Source organism: Astatotilapia calliptera, chromosome 18 (assembly GCF_964374335.1).
Source record: "Astatotilapia calliptera chromosome 18, fAstCal68.1, whole genome shotgun sequence".
Taxonomy (NCBI): Eukaryota; Metazoa; Chordata; class Actinopteri; order Cichliformes; family Cichlidae; genus Astatotilapia; species Astatotilapia calliptera.
In genome coordinates, this window is record NC_137439.1 from 9745571 (window position 1) to 9762912 (window position 17342).

The 17342-nt window shown below is 38.2% G+C and overlaps 2 protein-coding genes across 2 annotated transcripts; both read left to right on the forward strand.

The window, feature by feature from the left end:
- Positions 1–4719: 4719 nt before the first annotated feature.
- On the forward strand, positions 4720–10527 carry LOC113011285 (uncharacterized). Its single transcript, XM_080293026.1, has 4 exons — positions 4720–4750; positions 7142–7438; positions 7526–7807; positions 9446–10527. Exons 1-4 carry the CDS (start codon positions 4720–4722, stop codon positions 9574–9576), a joined length of 741 nt encoding a protein of 246 aa, XP_080149152.1. The 3' UTR covers positions 9577–10527.
- A 3659-nt stretch (positions 10528–14186) lies between these two features.
- Positions 14187–17244, forward strand: LOC113010764 (uncharacterized). The gene is made up of 4 exons (XM_026149971.2): positions 14187–14317; positions 15501–15800; positions 15879–16163; positions 16565–17244. The coding sequence occupies exons 1-4, from the start codon at positions 14269–14271 to the stop codon at positions 16681–16683; spliced, it is 753 nt and encodes a 250-aa protein (XP_026005756.2). The 5' UTR covers positions 14187–14268; the 3' UTR covers positions 16684–17244.
- The last annotated feature ends 98 nt before the right edge of the window (positions 17245–17342 follow it).

Consider the following 17342-nt stretch of genomic DNA (forward strand, 5'->3'; position numbering starts at 1 on the left):
TTGCTGACCAAAGATAATAGGAGATACAAAACTAAACTGGGAAAAACTAACATAAAGCTCACCAGGAAACACGGGGGAATCACACACAGCATGAGGGACGACGTCACGCTGAACAGAGGGAGACGCAGACAGAAATACACAGAGGGTTAACGAGGAAAGTGGGAACACACGGGGAACACAGGTGACACTGATAATCATAACGAGACAGGGCGGGGTGAACTGAACATGACATGTACGGGCGTGAGAGTCACAAGGTAAACAGGAAGTGCACAGAGGTTCAGACAGGAGGAGAGAGAGCACGGGGAAAACACAGACATAACGGGCTGGGGAAACATGAAACAACCACAAAGGGAGACGAGGGCTCATAAATACATAGAGGGCACACAGGGGGAAGAGAGAGCACGGGGAGAACTTAGACATAATGGGCAGGGGAAGCATGGAATAAAACATAAGGAGAGACGAGGGCTCACAGATACACAGAGGGGCACACAGGGGGTAAAAGCCATGAAGGGAAAACACTTAGGGAACAACACAACAGGGCAACTCAGAAAACATGGCCTAAGCAAGGAACAAAATACAAACATACAAGGAAACTAAGAACACTGGGCCAACATGGCCCAGGACCATGACAGATTCTCAGTATTTTTTTTCTAATTTTACATTTTCCTGTTTTTCTTTCACTGGTTTATTCATTTCAATGAATCAATTTATTTGTTTGTAAACAGCTTAAACCTGTCATTTGTTAAATTTTGTTAAAATAATAAAGACACTGAAACCCAGCATTTCTGCCCCAGCCTGCAGCTGCTCACTTTTGTTTTAGCTCAAGAGTCCGCACCATCTTGGAAATGCCTGCTGATCACTCTGCATTCCTTCACACATAGTTTTTACTACCTAGTCTCATTTAAGAAGGTGCCATGCTGTTCATGATCATTTTCCAGTAACTTCATTTGACTGTCTCAGCCGTGCATGATAAATGGAGATGCAGACAAAACTGTAAATAAAGCTCCAGAAAAAATTAACTCAAGGCCTGTAGAAAACATGTTTTCAAACCTCTGGAAACTGGGATTACACAACCTATAGAAGCAGTATAAACACTAGTAGTAGATTGCGTTGTTAAGTAGTACTAATTTCACAACGCAACACAAACAGGAGACGCCACAAGAAAGAGGCTTCTATGTACACAAACAAGTTGGATTAGGCAGACAGATATCCACAGTTCCTATGCAATGGGCAGAACATATATACCACATTAGGGGGCCTGTACATGTCCAGCCTAACAGGCAGCGAGCAGCAAAAGATGTCAGGAAATGCGACCATCAGTGAACATAGAAAGGCAGGTGACCGAGCCTCCTTATATACAGCAACAGTACATTGAAGTAAACCTGTTATCATATTGTAGAGTCTTTTTAAAGATATATTTATGTTATCTGCATATTGAACAGTCATTAAGATATTTAGAAGGTTACTCCATCAAACAAGGAAACATGTCAAAGTTGATCTTCATGGTATTTCCTGTTATCAGTGTCGACCTCATAGTGAGGTCGACCTCATACCAAGCAAAGAAAAACAGTTTGTTGTCAAACAATTTTTCAAGTAACTCACAATTTATGTAGAAAAAGATCAAGTTAAAATGGGCTGTTTTTTTTTCTTGTGTGTTGATTTGTTTTGACCACTTGCAGCACATTTGCTTTCTGTAACCTGAAAGCAGTTTGAATGTGTAACCACATCTGTTTTGACAACTGCCGACAAATGCTTTCAGCAAATGTTTCTGTAGCAAGACTGTGCAGCTGTGAAACTGTGGTCAGCTCAGAGCTAAACTATAACGCCTTCATTTTCCAACTTTATGTAGCATTTATGTAACACAACCACCAGAAAATGGGACATAGACATATGAGAATTATTGTGGCTAACACTGGAAATTTAGCGAGCTACATATGTAAGTTCAAGTGCTTAAATCCAAAAGTAACCAAATTTAATAAAATACATTAACATTTTTAACATGACAGATTTTAAGTTGTGAAACATTGCTTTGAAAGGAAATTGGACTTGAAAAGTTTATGTGTTTACTTTTACACTGCTGTGAAAAGGGGCTGCCCGTGTAGGTCTGTCATAGGTATAAACCACTTCCCTGGTGTTGCATGTGTTTAGAAGGCTCAAGAGTCTGCAATGATTTTCTTTGTGATACTTGCACTGCTGTCCTGCACCGAGACAAGAGGTAAGAGAATAATAGCCAGTTAAGTGTAATTGAAAATACCAAGGTCAACTGCTTTATTTTCATCAAACAGATCAGAACAGGCCAAAGGTACAAAACGCTAGTTTTTGATATTACTTTTTATTCTTTATTCTTTAAATAGACACAATCTTAATATATGTGTTATTTTGTTAGAACAAAATGCAGCGCGTCTACTTGCATGAATTTCCACTGATGTTTGTGTTAGTTGTAAAGCAGGAAAACTAATGAAAATACTGCCCATCCTGTTTGATTACATATTAAAGTAGCACTTTAAAATAATGTCACATTAGTAACCATTAGTAAGGTGTTAGCAATTAGGTAATCATATATCATTACTAAGCCATTTATAAATACAGATATTATTATGACTGTGATTATAACTATGGTTATGATTGTTACTGGCAGTGATGTAGTAGCAGTCATAGCTGAGTATACATTGTCTGTATTTCTGTATCTATATTTGTATGGAATAATGATATACAATATAAAGGATGAATTAAGCACTTACTAATAACTTACTAGTACCTCACTAATGCTTAATGCAGTGGCATTATTATAAAGTGTTACAAAACACGTATAATAAACTAAAGTTTGCAGACGTTGGCAGCTATCAGCTATTTTGAAACAAAAAAAAAGACACTTTTTATCCATAACAGCAAATGAACTATACAACAGAAATGCACATGCTATTTATGGTCTCCTCACAACAATGATAAGAAAAATAAACTGAGCCAATATGCCATGTTTGTTAATACAGGGGTAGGGGAGACCGGGGATAGTTGTAACATTTTGACATTTTTGTCTGTAATTTGGAGCTCGTTTAAGGTAGTGGATTCAAAATGTAATCCAAAGTATTTACATGTCTCGGCTATTAAATAGTGCAGCTATTTTCTTTGCAGCACAATTACCCATTGCATGGTATGGCCTCAAACACAAAGAGTGAAATGTTACAATTAACCCCATAGTCTGGGTTAGTTGTAACATATCCTGGGGTAAAATGTAACACAATGAAATAAGGGTACTAACAAAATATTAACATGTAATCTTTGTTTATTCAACACATGAATGCACTTAGAGCCATTTATGTAGCTGTGTGTGTGTGTGACAGAATGCAGAAATCTAGCTTTTGAACATATTCCAACCCCCCAAAAAAGACAAATTATGGAATTTTCTGCAACTGAATATTTCATTAATTTTCATTGGTCTTCCTTGAGTTTGGCCTCATTGGCTCAGTGGGCATTATAACCTACAGCTCTTGCACCAATTTTGAACATAACAATGAAGCTGAAAAAATGTAGTTGTTCACCAGCATCGCAATTCCATTACTTTTTATCATGGCTTACCTTGGTGTGGTTTGCAAAGTGCTTCAGAAAGATGAGGAAATCTGTTTCTTGCACCCATCCTGATTTATTTCCACCAGTACTTCCTACTGGTCCATCTCTGACACAGTGGTCTGCATAATGTATGTGTGGGAACACAAACAGTGAAGTAATTGTGTTGCCAATGGCATTAACCGCATATACAAAAGCGACTAGTGAACCTCTCTCTGCTGATGTCGCTGCCCCAACTTGTTTAATATAAGTTAAAGTAAAAGTGTGGCAAGTTGTAACATCTGCATTATTGTTACAACTAACTCAGACTGTTGCTGTTACAACTGACCCAGACTCCTATAGCCATGAACTAGCTAACATTACAGCCAACGGCTAAAACATTAGCGCTAAAGACCTACACAGAATATATCCCCATAGACATACAAATAACATAATTTAAGTTTGATGACTTTAACTGCAAAGCAGATAATGCTATTAAACATTGAAATAAAGTAGAAAAACTTACTTTTTGGCATACAAATTACTTTTTTTCATGTTAAATTGTCTGTGTTTGACAAAATGTGCTGATTTTTCACATGTGATAGCAGAACTGAGTTGGGCATGCACAGGATGAGTCACATCATTTGAAACTTAGCCCTGATTGGAGAAATTGGAAGCGTTACAACTGACCCACGTTACAACTATCCCCGGTCTCCCCTACACATGTTAATGTGATCTCTGGTCTCTCAGAGACACAGGTCTCCGAGTGTCCAGCATTCAGACAGCTACCCGAGGACACTCTTCGTGTGAGAGAAAATCTGCTCACACAGATATGTAGAGCCAAGTACTGTCAATAAGGCCTCTGCAATGTTCTGAAGACAGTTAAACTTGTCAGGTATGTCCAGCAGGTGAACATGCAAGCTCCATGAACACGCACAGCTGTGGATTCCAGCTGCTTCGATGTTGCATTAACTGGCATTAACTCAGCCAGTTAATGCGAGACAAATCTAGCTGCTCATTAAAGCTTTCTGGTTTGTTCAGAAAATAAAACATTGGTCCATACGCCTGAAAGTCCCAAAAACGCATTGTGTCTCGAGTCTACGGCTGTATCCATGTATTTCCGTGGTGCTGATGCTGTGCTGAGTGGAAAGCTCCTGAAGCTTTTGAAGTGTCGAAATGTGGAAAGCTAACAACATCACTCTCACCGGTAGGATAAGTTATTTTTAGCCAATTACAAGTTGAATCTGATAGTTGGGGTTGTTAGTTAAAATACCGTCATTAAGAAGCGGCACAACCAATGTGTCTATGCGAGCTACTTTGCAATGTGCACCGCTGGCGCAGCCATTTATTTTTTAATGCACCTTCTCAGATTAATTCACTGCGTGTGGTGCCCAGGGCTGGACTGGGACAAAAAAATCGGCCCGGGCATTTTGACTAGAGACCGGCCCACCAGGTATTATATATGGCTTTTCCTATAGGAAAAAGCCATATAACTGACTGTAAAAAGTCAGCACAACAAAAATAAACTCCACCTAAACTTGGTTTATATCTGACCCAGATAGACTGCAGGTAATAACTTCTTACCTGAAGTTCAGTTCACCTGACACTCGGACCGGCGGCTGCCTCGGGTCTCTCCTCCTGCCTCCCCTTTCCCTCATCCACCTGCCAGCCTCCACCACTTGCTAATGTTACTGAATCTGTGGAAGCTCCGCCATAGCCAATCCACCACCTTTCATTGTTTATACCGTTACAAAAAAAAAAAAGAATTAAAAAAAAGCATGTGCCCGGTATGCCTGATGGCCAGTTCATCTATGGTCGTGCCATCAGTTAACCCTGAGCCCAGGGTTGCCGACCCCTGTTCTAGATATTTTAATAACAGAAGTACTTGGAGAAGAATTGTTCCAACATGTCTCCAAGCACAGTGTGGAAAATATGTTAAAGAAATCTTAAATAACAGTACAGGTCAGCTGAGAGTGAACTCTTTTTCTGACAGCTGAGGCTGTGACCCGCAGTATGGTGAACTTGAAGCAGTACTATTGGATCTTAGTTTAGCATTTGGCAATATTTTTATGTAAGCATGGGCACGTTTTTTTTTTTATTTGTTTGTTTATCAAAGACAAAGCAAATGGAAGATCGTGAAGGACCTCAGCCATCCCAACAACAGACTGTTCTCTCTGTTGAGGTCAGGAAAGCGATTCCGCTCCCTGAAGACCAACACAGAGAGACTGAGGAGGAGCTTCTTCCCGCAGGCGATACGGTCTCTCAATCACACCACCACACAGTACTGACCCACACATATAGTTCTTACACACACACTGGACTTTCTGGACTTTGGTTTTGCACAACACTGGTCACTATATTCTTCATTTCCGGTTAATACTTGTACAGCTGCTGTTATTGTGTATATATTTATTTATATTTAGATTTCTTCATACATTCTTATATAGTTCTATATTGTGTATTGTGTATTTTGTTGTACAGTTATTTTATTTTCAACTTTAATTTATATATTTTATCTTATTCTTCCCAGTTAAATTTACCCTTCATTCTAATTTGTGTTGTACAGTTATTTCATTTTTAACCTTAATTTATATTTTATTCCTTCCTAGTTAAATTTACCCTTTTTAATTTTTCATATTTATTTCCTATCTTATTCATAGCCTTTTCCTTTTTTTGTTTTCTTTAGGTCACGAGCAGTTGTCCAAGCATTTCACTACATATCGTACTGTGTATGACTGTGTATGTGACAAATAAAATTTGAATTTGATTTGAATTTGAATTTGGTATTAACTAAGTGATATTCCACCAAAGATGTCCAAAATGCTTTTAATTGGTTAGATGTTTCTGTCAAATTATAATTGATTCAATTCTGTAAATTTCTAGTTTGTTATAAAAACTGTTTGAATTAATAATTAACTTACTGTCTGTGAAGGTTCTTAGTCATCCAGGTCATGATAGTATAAGGAGCTCGGAAAGAAAAGTGTCCTGACTTCTTTAAGTTGCTTGAAGATGTTTCACGTCTCATCCGAGAAGTTTCTTAAGTTCACACGAGCCAAGGTGTGAAAACGGATGTAGGTCACAATCAGGCAAGGTTTCGGGTAAGCTCATTGTAAAACCTAGCCTCACCTATCATGCGATTTCCTGAGCTGAAATGACCCATGTACACTGTACAGCATACACTACATTGTTAAGTTTGTCTGAGGAATGCCCAGACCTCTCCACCATTTGACCCTAGAACTCAAGAAGATGAACTGATGTCCAGACACTTTTCTTTCCAAGCTCCTTAGACAATTAGCTTACTGCTAAAAAAAAAATTGTTGATCAATTCCCAACAAGCTGATTCTGTTCTTCTGCGTTTTGAGTGAAAGATGTTCAGAATTGACTTTCTGGGATGTTTTTAAAGGGTGATTGATTGATTGATTGATTGATTGATTGATTGATTGATTGATTGATTGATTGATTGATTGATTGATTGATCAAGACATTTTTTTTTCAATCAACTTGTGATCATAACAAAAACACATGCAACCAACAGAAACAATAAACATGGATGTACTTGATTATGATATTATTATAATTATTATTTGTCTTTATTTAGGGCCTGAACATGTGTTCGTGGAGCATGGAAAAGACTTACTTCTGGATATAAAAGGCTCTGTTGCACTCACCCAAGGGGCAGATTTTTTCTGGAGATTTAATATCATTCACATAGTAGCTAAAAGTAATTATCTTAATTCAGTAGTGTTTGGCACATATAAAGGCAGGGCTAAGATTTTTGTACAAAATAATTCTTTGCTGTTGAAGAATGTGCAACACAGTGACAGCGGAGATTATATTGCAATAGTAAGTGGGGAACAAAACCAGAGGGTAGCTGAATACAAGGTCATAGTCCAAGGTAGGTTTCTATTTTTATTATAACTGTTAAATACTCATGCAGCATAGACCAGCTGTAACTCTCTTTGTGCCTGTTGTTGCTCCTCAGATCCAGTTTCTCCAGTTAACCTGACAGTGGACTCTGTGGACAGCAGTTCAAACTCCTGTAACCTCACTGTGACCTGCAGCACAGTGGATTCTCACATCAGCAGCAGGTTTAGATGTGACACCCAAAACTGCTCTCATGTAGAAAATAGAAAAAAAGCCAAGCCCTGTTCTTCCACTCTCATTATTTATTTGCAGCAAGACTTCATCATCTGTAATCACAGCAACCAAGTGAGCTGGAAACACAAGACAGAAAAGATAACATCTTACTGCAAGACACTTTCAGGTAAGAATAAAAGACAATCTCACAAAGGGTAGCTGAATACAAGGTCATAGTCCAAGGTGCATGTTGAGTATTATATAAGCACAGAACCACAACAAGCAGTGCAAAATTAATCATATGAAATCATTTGTCTGCTTCTATTTATCTGAAATAGAATTTAATAGCAAACTGATGTTAAAGACCTGGGTAGATAATGTTGATAATTAATTACTGTTCATTCATAAATTTCTTCCCATTAGTAGTGCTGCTTTTTCAAATGGAATATACCCATTCATTTTTGGGAGAAGTATTTGCATAATATTTTTATCATGCATTGTATTTGATGTAGTGTTTTGTTTTATGTTCTCCACCACAGATATACCACCAAATTTGTCAGTAGCTTCCTAGTGATAAAAAAAAAAGAAAGAAACTGAGAGACTAAACCCACATTAGCAGCACTTTTGAATGTGACACTGAAACTCAGACCTGCTGAGAATCAGCCAAGAAAGTCACAGCCTTTGGTGCTTGATTTCAATTTATAGGTTGGAATTAAACTTAAAGAGTGGGAGCAATTCTTTTTTTAAAATAAAAATTTAGTGTTTCCAATTAAATATGTTCACAAACTTAGAAAAATACAAATAAGTACATGTGGAACATTGGCTCATAAAAATAATAACATAAATCTTGAACCTTTTTGTTAGGCTTACAAGTAGTTTGTTGTTATGTTTGACATGACAAAAAGCAGAAAGTGTTAGGTTTTGTATTGTTGATTGTCATTTATGCTTAGAAATATTTAACCATATATGCTTAGAAGTATATAATCATTTGTAGATTGAAAGAATGTCTCATCCTAGGAGGTCTGTAACAACTCTGTGTAGCATGAAGAGGGGAGTGCGTTCACTCCTCCACAGAGTGTCCTGGAATAGATCACATACCCCCTAGGAGAGGTTTTATCTTTTCTTATTGATATATGGTATAGCAAACACACGTATATCTGTTTGAGTGTAAGAGCCTTTTGTTTAGATGGACCCGTTAGACTCCTGGCACCAGCGGGTCACATCTTGACCTCACACACACACACACACACACACACACACACACACACACACACACACACACACACACACACACACACGCAGTATTCTTTGTTCACATGTATACCTATGTAAGATGTTATATGTTAATGACCCTATGCATATTCATGTAACCACAATAAAAGGAGTGCTGTGGGGAACCTGGCTGAGAGTCTGACGGAGGTCAAGTGGTGGAACGACACTTGACTCCAGGCAGGTCTCCCTCATGCATGAGTAACATGAAGAACTTTGCCTACCCGTGTCTTGCTTTGCTGTGTAATTATATTGTCTTCAACGTTCCAGCGGATAGGTTCAAGCTACAAACCTATCAGAAAGAGTGAAAAATAATTGATTAAATATTGAAAACTTAAAACGTGGTATTGCATAAGGTCTTTCTTTGGAGCCTTTTATGCATGTACTTGCATGTATTTTGAATTAGAGTTCACTAAGTTACAAAGTAAAAAAAAATTGCTATTAAATCTATTTAAATTCAAATTTAGACCTTAGTAGTTTTCTTTTGACCATCTTGTGCTTAATGTCACATTCTGGATCTGAGTTTGTGGTGAAGTCATGGTTTTCTGTGTTGCAGGTTCAGAGACTCCCTCTGATGGCATCTCCATCTGTCTGCTGAAGGCAGTCCTGCTCTCCGTCAGTCTGATCATCATGGTGTTGGCTGTAATCAGTGTCTACCTCATAGCAAAGCATAAGAAGAAAAGATAAAAATGGACCAGACTACAAACGTACATAAATACTTCACAAGAAAATTTCACAGGGCATGTATTAATAATTTTTTAAAAATCTTTTCACTTTGGAAAAATAATGCTTTACTCAATGTTGATTTTTTTTTTTTGAGGATTTGTTCTTTAAAAAAAACATCAGCAAAAACTGTATTTATGGGTCCGATTTCGCCTAACTGTGTGTGTTTCCAGAACACGACCAGAAGAGGGCAGTGGGTTACTGTTGTGTAACGTGGAGTAAGGAGAGATGCACCGTGCCATCACAGCTGATACCCAGCCTTCAGTTCAGTTCAATTTTATTTATATAGCGCCAAGCCCACCAAAACAACTCCCTGATAACGACTGTGTGATGACTATTCTTCCCGCCCCATGAAGGACACCTGGATTGGCTGGAGGACTGTTTACTTAGCCTGATAGGCCGAAGGACACTGTCTCAGCTAAACTATGGACACGCACACACACACACTTACACTGATAAGCACTCACTCATCCCCCTCCCTTTCCAACGCCTTCGATGCTTGTGCCCTACCGGGGATGATAGCAGTCAACTGGACCAGCACAGATGCTGCAGGACCGGATGCGCTGTCTACGCCGGCTCTCTCTTACCCTTTACCCGCCCCTGTTGCTTGTCTCGTGTTTCTATGGTGTATTGATAGTCATGTGCTTTTGTGCTGAGGTGTTTTTTCTTTTATCAAACTGTTCTCCCACTAGGAGCTCAGTCTGAGTGGAGTTTTTTTTTTCTCCTCCTCTTACCTCATGTAGTGTATTTTCGTTGTTTTTTTTCCTATCAGCCTACCTTCTGACATGTCTGCCCAATGTGATGTTTGTGTAAAGTTGGTCAGAAGGTTCCTTTGTGAGTGCGCATGCGCCATTAGCGTGCTGCCTGCTGTAACCCCTAATTTCCCTCGGGATGAATAAAGTATTCTGATTCTGATTCTGAAATCACAACAGCAGTCGCCTCAAGGCGCTTCATATTGTAAGGTACACCCAACAATAATACATACAGAAAACCCCCCAACAATTATGACCCCCTACGAGCAAGCACTTTGGCAACAGAGGGAAGGAAAAACTCCCTTTTAACAGGATGAAACCTCCAGCAGAACCAGGCTCAGGGAGGGGCAGCCATCTGCCACGACCGTTTGGGGTGAGAGAAGGAAGACAGGATGCTGTGGAAGAGAGCCATATGAGGCTTATGTGTTGAAATGGTCACAATGCTAGAAAGACCTTTTCCCATTCTGATAGTAAGTAGATCATCTATAAGGTTTAAGATCAAAGATTGAAGTTTGATCTAAATGTTAACAGAGAGATGCAGTCTGAGTAGTGAAAATGCAAATTCTAATGTTTGTGTGTGTAAACGCGAATCCATCATCGACCTGTTTATTCATGTCGGAGTTTAAGAGGATAAGAACTATGTCACCAACCCATCATTATACTTTTGAACAAGAAAAATAGAGTTAAATGTTGTAAAGGTTAAACACAGAATTATTATTCATATGTGATTTTGCTGATAGTTAATTATGTGCAATACTGGTCAGAACATAATCTGTAAATTTAAAGATGTTTGAGGCTAAAATGATGAATAAGGAAAAGTAAGAAAAGAGAATAATGATTTTAGAGACAGGCCTAACTCAGGCCTAGCTGTAGAAACAGCCTTGAGAGATATGAGTGTGAGTGTGTGAATGAGAGCATGCTAAGAACACTGAATGTCTGACTTTTAAAGTGTATGATTTAGTGAAAAGGGGGATTGCATTGAATATATTGTATTTAATGAATATGAATGACAAATGCAAAAGTTTTAAAGAAACAAGTATCTGTATTAAAAGGAATTATGTGAAGTGAATGTGCTAATGAAATCTCAACTGAATGAAGTCATGAAATGAAATGGCCTTCGCCTTAGTTAAAGTGGGTGAAAGGTCATAAATGGAAAGAATATTGAGGTCTGGCTGAAGATCAGTGAAACTTGTGTAAACATCTGATTGGTTGGCTAGATATTAGAGAGAGATAGGTGGGGCGACTGGGCACTTGATAAAGCATAAATTGCCTGGAGGTCCACTGGGTCAGTCTGCAGCAGTTCAACTCTTTGAACTGCTCATCTCGCAGTTCAAAGGGATTCCAGAAGTTCACCGCTGAAAATTCTAGCAGAGGTCCCAGGGGGAGATTGGCCAGTGGACTGAAATTGCAGACTTGGATTTGGCTCTATTTCTGCTCATCATCATCATCATCATTCACATGTTGAATTATAATTCTGAGAAGGTTTGGACTTCCATTATTTACCAGGTGGATCGCAGAGTCTCAAGACCAGGGTTTGCCCTGTGAATTATAACTTTGAGAAATCCTGCTTTCCTAAACATTTCCATTAACACAGAGCACTGAGGTGGAACACATCTATGGTGCTGGAACTGTCTCACCACCAACCTCTCTCACCCCAAAGATAAGAAAAAATCAACATTAGCTTAGAGTGGGTTAATTAAATGAGTAGAATTGATGTGATTTGATTATACTTCTCTTATTTATTTTGGCTTTTGCTTAGCTCCTGCCAAGCTGCTGTAATAAAATCTGCAATTCAAGTCTAAAATGTGGATATTCTGTTTTTAACCCCTTGTGAAACAATAAAGGCGTATATATGAGTATTAATCAATATTAGTCCAAATAGCATTCAGGACCTTTAGAGGCAAGTGCTGCAGAACAAATAAACGTTAATGGGTAAAGCAACCTTTATGTTTATGTTTTTCTTATCAAGTTGAAATCAGGGTAATTTATGCCTGAGGGACAGCTTCCTAAGTAAATAAGTGAGACCCCCCACATCTAGCTCATCTAAGGGAACACCTTGGTATTCCCAGGGCTACTAGACAGAGGGAATCTCTCTACTGCAACTAATGATTATTTTCATTTTCAACTAATCTGCCTGATTTTTCTTTAATTAGTCAATGATTATTTTAATAATTATTATCTCTGCTTCCTGTGGGCAAACCTCCTGTTCTAGGCTAAAGTACCTCACCTGCTCAAGTCTTCCCACCTGTGAATCACCCTGTTGTCTCATCCCACAGCAAGTTAAAATTATGACCCAGGAAACATGAATTTGAAAATAATCAAATGTAATTTTAACATTACCATCAGGCTAAAAAATGAAATTAATCAAAATATTAGGTAATATAAATTAAAATGCTAGTAGTATTTAAACAAAACAAAAAAAAGTGAAAATAGGAAACTAAAAATGTGTGTGAATGTGTGTGTGAATGGGTGGATGACTGGATATGTAAAGCGCTTTGGGGTCCTTAGGGACTAGTAAAGCGCTATATAAATACAGACCATTTACCATTTAAAAATGGCTAAAATAAATAAAAATAAAGTGCTTAATGCCAATTAAACTGACGTCAAAGCTCAAGGGTGTCGGTGCATTTTAGTTCTCGTGCACTGGAGTAATGCTCCGCTTTGCACAGTCTGCTTTTAATTTTGTGCGTTTTCTGTGAAATGCTTTTACATATTTTAAATTCCCCGCCTCCATTTTTTTCCCTCCTCCTGTTTTGCCGTTTGACTATGTTCTTCCTCGAGTGCAGTTTTGGCAGACGTTATTAGGCGGTACTGCTGCCCCCATAGCTTCCTGTAATGTATTGCAGTTAGAAAAGCGCATTTATTACGTGGTTTTACAATATGACGCATCTTTATAGTTGATGTCATTCATTATGGAGACGAATCGTTGCAGCCCTGCTCTCTTCCCCTGGGCCTGAGCATCCCCAGAACACATGGCACAGGAGTTGCACACAGGGCTTTCTAGTCAGATGATTGAACTACTCAGTTGGCTCCCTAGGTGTGGAGGAGTAGGAGCTATACACTGAGTACCTCCCAAACTATCAAACCCCTCACCCAGTCTCTAAGGAAGAAGCCAACCACCTCTGCTTCCTCAGCGGGATCCTCCTAGTAATCCTTCCACCGCTCAATGTTGGCAGCACACCATCCACACTATGCACCACCAAAGTGCCACTTTCCCCTCTGGCAGTTTCCAGAATCACTTTGACGCTGATGAAAATCCTTTTTTTTCCATTTCCTCGCCAACTCAACTACAACATCAGGTGTTTAAAATAGTAATTCTGGGTAGTCTACAGGTCAATAGTACATCTGCTGCAAAATATTAAGTACTCAGTACAGTTTTTTCTTTAACCTATTCTCAAGTTTATACAGTTCATACACTAAATTCTTCGATAGTATAGGATACACTTTACTACTACACTTCTTTTTAAATGTTTTTTTAAGACAATCTGTTTGAATTCTTATTCAAAGTAAGGCCAACACGTTAAAACTGACAACAGAAGATATCACTTCTGCATGAACTTTTCCTGCTCTTTTGTGTGTTAGCGAGGCGAGACTCAGCTTTTCCTGTGAAAAAACATGCCCTTTTAGATGCATATTGAAGTACTAGTACTTTTTTGTGCACTTACATTTAAAACTGTTTCCTTAACAATTATTTCAGTTCTTTCCAACAATTATTAACTGGTGACAAAGGGCTCTGAGAGGAAATTATAGAGGAGATGTTTTTGTGTTTGTTTTTGCGCTGACAGTCTGTGACAAGGAAACAAAGTTGTGAAAAGAGGTGGGCTTTGTTGGTTCCATCATTGCTGTAAACAGAAGTAACACACTGATGGCTTTGATGGTGTTGCATTAAGCTTAAGACTATACAATGTTTTTCTTGGTGGTACTGGCGCTGCTGTTCTGCACTGAGGCACAAGGTATGAAAAGAGCAATGAGACATGTTTTGTTGCTGGTGTGTTATTTCCTGTTACGTTTTGTTTTATTGTGATCAGCAAACTGAACACCAGGAACAACAGTGGCAAACAGGAAAAGAGCAAACCTTTTATTTTATAGTACCGGTAGTTGTTATTTTTTGATTAGTAATGAATATGTGTCATCTGTAATCATGTAAGATTCTATTAGAGCAGTATGGAAGAAGGGGTTAGTAGCACGAGTGGCTTTGTTTAATATTAAAGTCTTAAAGTACATCGTGATTGCATTCGATGTGCTTCTTTCGGAGTCTGAAGACGATTTGTCAAAGTAGTTAATGGAAGTAAAGGTTCTTACCTGTTACTGCCAACAATAATGCCAAAGTAGTGTGCTATATGAAGCAAGATTAATAGGTCAGTGAGGTGACCCAGAATTTTCAGTTTTAAAAGGTGGTTGTATTTGTTCCTGGATATGTTCACTATGGTCACCTGCTCTCGAGCTCCTTATGTTCTAAGTTTTAGTTTGAAATCCTGGTGAAATGCCGTGTTTTCACTCATTCTAAAAATGTAATTTTTCGTATTCTCTTGGTGTGACGCAATATAGATTACAGATTCTCTACTGGAGTATGTTTTATTCGTGAAACCTCGAGAAACGTATCCTGTTAACGCCACAAAAACAAGCCCTACTATAGTTACCATAGCACAAACAAAAATAATTTATATTAATTTGGTCATAATGAAAATATACTGTATGCCTCTGTCATTTTACACTGTTGGAGCTGGAACCAATATAGCACAGATTATACAAAAGTGATTTAAACACCTCTCATTAGGCTATTGGACAGCTCAATGGATCAAAGTTTCAGAACTCATTGAAGATAAATGGTGTGGTAGAATATATAATATTACTAATAATAACTAATGAATTCTCAAGACTCTCAAATCACAAAGCAGCACTTTTAACAGACAGAATGTAGAAAAAGATCTTTATATTCCGACACATCTCATTAAAAAGTCATTTTTGTTCATGGTTTCATGAACAAAAAGGATTTTTGTGTATTCTCAATTCATTGTGCATGTATTATTTCAAGCCTTTGTTTTCATTTTCATTATTGTATCTGATAAAAGTAAGGAATCACAGGTGAACATGACATGATTCTGACAACACATTTTTGTTTTTCTGTTCTTTTAGGCCTCCAAAACGTGTTTCTCCTTCATGGAAGTGATTTACACCTAGATGTAAAGAAATCTGTTGTACTTGACAAAAAGACTGACTTTTTCTGGAAGTATAATATTACTAATTATGTTGGCAAAATTAGTTATAATAAAGAAGCAATATTGTTTGACAGTTATGAAGGAAGAGCTGAGGTCTTTGGACGGAATTTCTCTTTGGTATTAAAGAATGTAAAACACAGCGACTGTGGAGATTATGCTGCAGTTGTGGTTGGAGGACAAGAGCAAAGTATAGCTGAATACAAGGTCATAGTCCAAGGTACGTTTCTCTTGCCAGTACAGTTTTTAAATGTTGATACATCAGAAACATCCATTCACAGTTTTTTTTATTCCCCAGATCCAGTATCTCGTGCTGAGCTGACAGTGGACCATCTTTCCAGCAGTTCAGACTCCTGTAACCTCACTGTGACCTGCAGCACAGTGGAGTTTAACATCAGCAGCATTTTTAGATGTGATGCCCAAAACTGCCTGCAAGTGGAAGAAAAGAGCTTAAACGTCTCAAAATATTTTTATTCTCTGATTGTTTACTTGCAGCAAGATACCATCTTTTGTAATCATAGCAACAAAGTGAGCTGGAAAGCAAACAAGAAGGTGATCAAGCCGTACTGTGAAAGAAAATCAGGTAAGACCATCAGTAAATTGTCCCCACCCGCAGATATGTCACCAAATGTGTTGGACTAACAACTTACTTTTGATGAACAAAAAGATATTTCTTCTGGTGAGATTATTATTGAAGTCAAAACAAAAATGTAACATCTCACAATAATTGTTGTTGGTCTGAGTAACTTATCTGTTTTCAAATCTGCTATTGCACAAGCTCAGTCACTGAAACTTTGCTATACATTTCCTTTATTTGGAAATAAAAAGTTTGGTCAGTTACAAAGTTCACAAACTGCTATTCACATTTTTTAGAGAAATTAGTGGTTTAGAACTTGGGCTCTGTTGTTGTTCAACGTTTGGATTAGCTGTTTGGATATGCTGTTTTCATTTTGTGAGAAATCTGTCTGTTTTCCTGTGTTGCAGGTTCAGATGGGATCTCCGTCTGTGTGGTGAAGACAGTCGTGTTCTCTGTCGGTCTGATTATCATGGTGATTGCTGTCATCAGTGTGCATCTCATGGAGAAGAAAAAGAAGCAAAAATAAACCTTTCTAATGTATATAAAGCTCAGTCTTATGTAGAAAACTTCTGTGCTTGTTTGTTTTTTCACTTGTAGCAGCTTTGGTTAAAAAATAAATCCCTGTTTCTTTATCTTATACAATGAAAACACAAAGTTGTGCATAAGAAATGTAACAATGCACTCAAGCCAACATCATACGGTACATTTAAAGACAAGAAAACATTCATGATTATTTATTAGTTAAACCCATCATGAAAATGTTTGAGGATTTGCTCCTGGGGCAAATGTGTTTCTTAAACCTCACCAGAAGAGGGCAGTGTGTTACTTTTGAGCTGGTCTGCCCACCTGTCCAACACGATTACCAAGTGATTGAATTCCTCTGTGCAATTTCACAATGCAAGAAATGAAGGCCATCACCTCCCCGTGCAAAGACCAAAACATTAACATATTACCAGCTGACGAAGGGAGGTGCACTGTTGTATTCAGCTCAGCTGATTATCTTCCCACGATTACTACACTCCTCAGTGACAATACCTATGAGACCCCACAAGCATTAACTTGCATAGGATAAAGCCATTGACTGCTCTAAGTATAACCATCTGTACCCAGGGGATGCTATAGCCTGTGTATACGGACTTATAAAGATCCAGAAAGAAGGAGTCCTACTCAGACTCATCATTAGCA